Here is a 6938-nt window from a genome sequence, read left to right as displayed (position 1 = left end):
TAGAGACGGGGTTTCACCATGTTGACCAGAATGGTCTCGACCTCTTGACCTCGTGATCCACCCGCCTCGGCCTCCCAAAGTGCTGGGATTACAGGCTTGAGCCACCACGCCCGGCCTTTAATGTTCTATTTACTTATTTGGGTCCATGCTTTGACTGTCAAACAAGTATTAACAGGTTTTCGACATATATATATGTTGAAATATACAGTTCTTTAGAAAAGAAAGACCTAAATTACATTTCATTTTTTAAAAATGGCTAGGTACATTAAAAAAACACGAGAATTCACCAAAATATTAACAATGATTATCTTTGGAAGATGGCACTGTGAATTTACCCTTTATTTGCACATTTTAAAAACTACTAAAAAAGTAATACATGCAACCAAACAAGAGAAAATTACCCTTAACCAGTCCCTCACGCCTGCTCTTAGCCAAATCCCAAGAGTGGTCTACACAGATAACAACTGTTTGTTCCAGACCTTTTACCTTTGCATTTATGCATATGCACATATGCATATGACAGATCATCTTTTAAACATACAAACAAGATCATATGATAGATATATCATATGATAGTTACATATAAATATGGTTCTGACATGCTTTGTTTTTATTTGGAGTTCTGTCCATGTCAGTAACAGCTGCATGATAGTCACAGTTAAGATATACCATAATTTAACCATTCCTCTGCCCAACCCACGCTTTGTTTTTAGTGATGAGGTCTTCCTATATTGCCTAGGCTGGTCTCAAATTCCTGGCCTCAAGCAATCCTCCCACCTCAGCCTCCCAAAGTGCTGGGATTATAGGTATGAGACACCACATCTGACCTATCCATTCCCCTTTTGACTGACATTTAGGTTTTCTCCCATTTTCCATTATTGCAAATACTGTTGCAAATTACAGGCGTATACAATGACTAAACACTTTAAATTTTCTATATTCTTAAAAGTTTAAAACTTTTTAAACATTAAAAAAATTTCACTTACTCTGGATTGGAAATAAGTGTTTCAAGATAGTTTTCTTTGACATCACCCATTTTACTGCAGCTACAGCCATGGTGTTTCAAGATGCTTATCAAGTGGTATGAAAAAAGATGTTCTGAAGAGAAACTGCCTTTAAAATCTGCTTCTAGGCATACTAATTTCTACTCCTGCTGAAGAGATAAAGAAAAATCAGTGCTACCCATGGTAAACTTAAGTTATATTAAAACACCACAAGAATAAGGTAAGAATCACTGCCTTGAAGTCAACTGAAGCAACGCTTTTCAACAACTTTGCAATTCCACATGATTTAGTAACAGGACAAAGAGCAACATGGTCAAAATATAAGCTCAGAACCACTGGAACTATATCCATCACTATTTCTCTTAGATGCAAACTTCTCTGCCCCCAGTGCAGCTCCTTCCACTTAATGCTCAGTAAATGTATAATTACTCTTGAAACAGTCACTCAGAAATGGTACAGAGTATTTATTCTCATAATGCTAGTGTGTCTGTGTACAACCTCCCAGGTTCTATACACAAGATAATACATCACTTACAGTACTATCCTGTTTCTGATTAAATGAAAATATTTCTGTCTGCCATGAGCCATTAATAATAATAATAAATATCAAACAAGAAGCCTTATCCTTAGCATATTAAATACTCATTTGGAGGAACTCATATAAACGCCCTAAAGTCCCAGATAAAATGTCACCATCTTATATGTGTATAAGGTCTTTAACTTTCCAAGTTGCTTTCACCACCATTTCATTTTGCTCTCGTATTAATCATGTGAGGTATCTTTCTTCTGATACGTAAAGAAACTAAAGTACAAAACTTAAACGTCTTGCTTCCAAGGACTTTAGTGTCAGTCACCGCCAAACTGGGAAACTCTGAACAAGTCATTAACTAAAGGATCCTCAGTTTCTCAATGGCAAGATGGGGAAAACAACCACAGTATTCATGGGCCGTTGTGAATAAATGACAAATAACCATTGTTAAACCTTGTTTTTAATAGTCCTCAATGGGCCTGGCGAGGTGGTTCACGCCTGTATTCCCAGCACTTTGGGAGACCGAGGCAGGAGGATCAACTGAGGTCGGGAGCTCGAGATTAGCCTGATCAACATGGAGAAACCCCTGTCTCTAATAAAACTTAAAAAATTAGCCGGGCGTGGTGGCGCATGCCTGTAACCCCAGCTACTCAGGAGGCTGAGGTAGGAGAATCGCTTGAACCTGTGAGGCGGAGTTTACGGTGAGCCCACATCGTACCACTGCACTCCAGCCTAGGCAACAAGAGTAAAACTCCGTCTCAAAAAAAAAAAAAAGTCCTCAATGACTAGCCCTGTCCTTCCTCCAATGGTGATAAAGGGGAATTAGGACACAGGCCCTCTTATTTGCTAGACTAAACCAAGCACACTGATACCTTGCACTGCTAGCACACTAACACTGTTAACCCTGAGCACATAAGTGTGTTTAGTTTACAACCCACTTTCATATACATTATGTGTGCTCTGACTTTCACATGTCTGTGAAGCAGGCATTTTCATTTCACAAATTAAGAACAAAGGCTCAGAGAGGTCAACTGATTACTTGCCCAGTATATCACTGCTTAATAGGTGACATACGTGGGACGTAAACCCTTGACCTTGACCACGAACAAAATATCTTGGGGGAACTTAGGTCCCCTCTGTCCAGAGCCCAGAGGCAAGCACACCCTGCTGGGAGTGAGATTATTCACCCCAGGAAGATCATTTCAGAGGTCAAGTCCCTTGGCCCGGAATTCAACCCCAAAGCAAAAACTACATAGCCTCTGAGGGTCCGAAGTTTGAGGAACAGGCTACCAGGAGCACACGGACAGATCCAAAAGACTTCGACCTAGAGGAGTCCCTAGAGCCACAGCAGCATCAGCTCCCCGCAGACGTCCGCCAGGGAATGACGGGGGCGCTACATGAAGCGTGCGACCACATGCCGGCCCCTCTGCAGAAAGGACAAAGGCTGGGGATGCAGGCAGCCTCGCCCTGCTGGGAACGACAGGCGGAAGACCTCGACACCTGCCAACAAGCACTGCGGGCCTGGCCCAGCTTCGAGGCAGTCCTCGACAGGAAGAGGAGAGAGCAGCAGTTACCTTCACAACTTCTCACCACGAGCCCGCCATCTTGTTTCAAGCCGCGTCCTGCGAGACAGCCCCGCGAGCGCCCTCCCGGCCCGCTAGGTGTTCTGGGAAATGTAGTCTCCGTGGGAAAGCAGCTGGGGAAGGCGGGGTTGGTCACTTGCCTCTAGCTGTAGCGGCGTGGCTGCAACATTAACAAGGTGCCCAGAAAACAAAATCACTGCCCCAAACACATATCCTTAGAAAGTGACAAGCATTTTCTTTTTTTGAGACAGTATCACTCTGCCGCCCAGGCTTGAGTGCAGTGGCGTCATCACGGCTCACTGCAGCCTCTACCTCCTGGGTTCGAGGGATCCTCCCACCTCAGCCTCCTAAATACCTAGTACTACAGGCGCGCACCACCACGCCCTGCTAATTTTTTTTTTCTTTTCATGGCACATGTATACCTAGCCCTGCTAATTTTTAATTTTTTTTTGTAGAGACGGGGTCTCGCTATCTTGCCCAGGCTGGTCTCAAGCAAGCCTCCCGCCTCTGTCTCCCAAAGCGCTGGAATTACAGATGTGAGCCACCGTGTGAGCATACATGTATTTTTTTAAAATCTTAATATTCAGAGAAATAGTAGATTGCCCTTTAGTAGATGAGTTAAAGTTTCCCTGGGGAAAAGACATTCCAGAGAAGCCCTGAAATGTGGGTGCTATGATTTGGACATTTGAAATCAGAACCTGGAGAGGCCCTCCACTCGAAAAACCTGGCATTGTGCCCTCAGAACTGTGCTGGCTACCTATTACGGGAGGAAGTAATTATGCATAATCTTGGACCTCACCTTCCATCTTTGGAGGAAGGAAAGACCCCTGGACCTTTGCACTCTCTGTTCCCATTGCCAGCAATGCTCTTCTCTCACCTCTTCTCATGACCATACTGTATACAGACCTTTCTCAAATATCATCTTAGGACTACACCATTAAAATAGCCTCACCCACAATTATTCCATGCCCTGCTTTATGCTTTATTTTCCTTCAGAACATTTACCGTTGCCTGACTTTATACTGATTATTTGTTTGTTCGTTTAATGTCCCTCTCTCTCTCTTTTTTTTTTTTTTTAGATGGAGTCTAGCTCTGTTGCCCAGGCTGGAGTACAATGGTGCAATCTTGGCTCACTGGAACCTCTACCTCCCAGGTTCAAGTGATTCTCCTGCCTCAGTCCCCTGAGTAGCTGGGATACAGGCGCCTGCCACCATGCCCAGCTAATTTTTGTATTTTTAGTAGAGATGGGGTTTCACCATGTTGGCCAGGCTGATGTCAAACTCGTGACCTCAGGTGATCTGCCCGCCTCAGCCTCCCTAAGTGCTGGGATTACAAGCATGAGCCACGCTCCTGGCCTTGTTTTATGTCTCTTATGCTGGACAATGTAAGCTCTGTGAAGGCAGAGACATATGTCTGTCTTGTTCCTTGAGGTATGGGTTATATGCCAACCCAGCACCTCAAACTGTGCTTGGCCTCACTATAGGTCTCCAGTAAGTGTTTTCTGAATGAATGAAAAGACTAGATAACACTGCCAAATATCCAAAACAGTAGATGATTGGCTGGTAAAGCAGATGTGATTGCCTGGAAATTCCCTTTTCCCACGATTTGCAAAATTTTGTTTTTGTATATTTTTCTAAGAAAGGATATACAGGGGATGAGCACGGTGGCTCATGCCTGTAATCCCAGCACTTTTGGAGGCTGAGGTGGGTAGATCACGAGGTCAGGAGTTCGAGACCAGCCTGACCGACAAGGTGAAACACCATCTCTAAAAAAGAAATACAAAAATTAGCTGAGTCCAGTGGTGGGCACCTGTAGTACCAGCTACTTAAGAGGCTGAGGCAGGAAAATCACTTGAACTCGGAAATCAGAGGTTGCAGTGAGCCAAGATCGCACCACTGCGCTCCAGCCTGGGTGACAGAGTGAGACTCTGTCTCAAAAATAAAAAAAAAGAAAGGATCTATAACTTTTATTATGTATTCCAGGGAGTTGATAAACCCCTCAATAAGTTAAGAACCATATTCCTCAAGTGGAATATGGTTGAAAGTATTGAAAGTAAGTGAACACAGATCACACAGTAAAGAAAACTAAATATGGGCTGTGTAGTGTGTCTCCTCACTTCCCATGGAATATCAGGAGGCTAATCCTTGCTTTTGTAGAAGCCCACAGAGGGCCCATCTGTGTCCTTTCCAATCGCGTCCATCCTCCGAAGCCAGCAACAATGTGTTTCTGGATTATGCAATAGGAAGGGACAAAGAAGAGAAACAGACTGGAATGAGCAGTCAACTGGACTGGCTGAACATTCCCTGTGTAAAGTGGAAGAAGAATGAATCAAAGATGATTCCAGATGTCAAGTCTTGATGGCTGTGAACAGAGTGGGACCAGTCCCAAACAGTGAGACTCACTTAGTGGGACCAGGGAAGGTCTCACAAAGCTGAGACCAGAAAAGAAACCAACATTTTTGGTGGAATAGAGGGGAGAGACAGGTTTAGGCTAGGCGAACAACTTAAACAAAAGCTTTTTTTTTTTTTTTTTTTTTTTTTGAGACGGAGTCTTGCTCTGTCGCCCAGGCTGGAGTGTAGTGGCGCAATCCTGGCTGTTCACTGCAACCTCCATCTTCCGGGTTCAAATGATTCTCCGGCCTAAGCCTCCTGAGTAGCTGAAATTACAGGCGCATGTCACCACACCTGGCCAATTTTTGTATTTTTAGTAGAGATGGTGTTTCACCATGTTGGTCAGGCTGGTCTCAAACTCCTGACTTTGTGGTCCACCTGCCTTGGCCTCTCAAAGTGCTGGGATTACAGGCGTGAGCCACCATGGCCGGCCACAAGAGCTTAAATGTGGTGGAAATCACTTACCATATACTGCAGTAGGGCAGATAGTATGTGGTAGTATATGATAGAATAGGGCAGATAGTATACGGAGGAGAGCGGCAGGAGATGAGGAGAGTCAGAGTCAGGTCATGTTGGGCTTCGTAAGCCTTGGAGGTGACAACATGGAGTTAAGACACAGGACATACGTGGAGATTAAATATAGTAGGTGGTGCTGTGTGCCTGTAGTCCTAGCTACCCTGGGAAAAGGAGGCTGAAGTGGGAGGATTCCTTGAGCCCAGGAGGTCAAGGTGGCAGTGAGCTATGATCGTGCTGTGCACTCCAGCCTGGGTGACAGAATGGTCTCTCTGTCTCTTGAGATTTTTACACAAAGTGACATAATTTGATTTATGTTTTGAAAAGGTTACTCTGGCTGCTCTGGGTGGAGTGGTTTAGAGAGTGGCAAGACTGCAGGCAAGTCTAGCGAGGAAGCTATTGCAGTATTGCAGTCAAGAAGTCACGTGATGGAGGGTGGTGGCAGTGGAGATGGAAAGACAGAAAGAGTCCAGATGTATTTTGAAATTGGAAATGATGACTTAACTTGCTGATGGATTGATTGAGAGAGAGGAAGACACTTTAGGTGATGTTTTGATGACTAGCTTGACAGTGGTGCCATTTCAAAAGACAGGGAAGACTGAAATAGGAACAGGTTTGGGGAGTCTGATGAGGGTGGAAATGAATACTTCCGACTGGGAGTCGTTGAATTTGAGATGGCTCTGAGACACTCCAGTGGAGCTACAAAACGAGGCAGCAGCCTGGGCAACACAGTGAGTGAGGCCTTGTCTCTACAAAAAGTAAACAAAATTAGTTGGGCTGGTCATGAGCACCTGTGATCCCAACTACTAAGGAGGCTGAGACAGGAGGATCATTTGAGCCCTGGAGGCTGAGGCTGCAGCGAGCTGTGATCGTGCCATTGCACTCCAGCCTGAGTATCAGAGTGAGACTCCATCTCAAA

At 44.6% G+C, this 6938-nt stretch overlaps 1 protein-coding gene across 2 annotated transcripts in view; it reads right to left on the bottom strand.

The window, feature by feature from the left end:
* MRPL42 (mitochondrial ribosomal protein L42) overlaps positions 1–3210 on the bottom strand; it is a 47908-nt gene extending 44698 nt beyond the window's left edge. The window contains exons 1-2 of one of the 2 annotated variants that reach the window (XM_017548633.2): positions 3108–3210; positions 987–1150 (exon numbers count right to left, since the gene is read on the bottom strand). In XM_017548633.2, coding sequence (XP_017404122.1) covers positions 987–1056 — 70 coding nt within the window. In that variant the 5' untranslated portion in view covers positions 1057–1150; positions 3108–3210. Of the gene's footprint in view, positions 1–986; positions 1154–3107 lie in introns of both variants that reach the window. The other variant, XM_017548634.2, reaches the window with a different exon arrangement.
* Positions 3211–6938: the final 3728 nt, after the last annotated feature.

The sequence above is a fragment of the Cebus imitator genome, unplaced genomic scaffold, assembly GCF_001604975.1.
Source record: "Cebus imitator isolate Cc_AM_T3 unplaced genomic scaffold, Cebus_imitator-1.0 Scaffold212, whole genome shotgun sequence".
Lineage (NCBI taxonomy): Eukaryota > Metazoa > Chordata > Mammalia > Primates > Cebidae > Cebus > Cebus imitator.
Note: the sequence above shows the minus strand (reverse complement) of the source record. Positions and strands in the feature narration are given on the sequence as shown.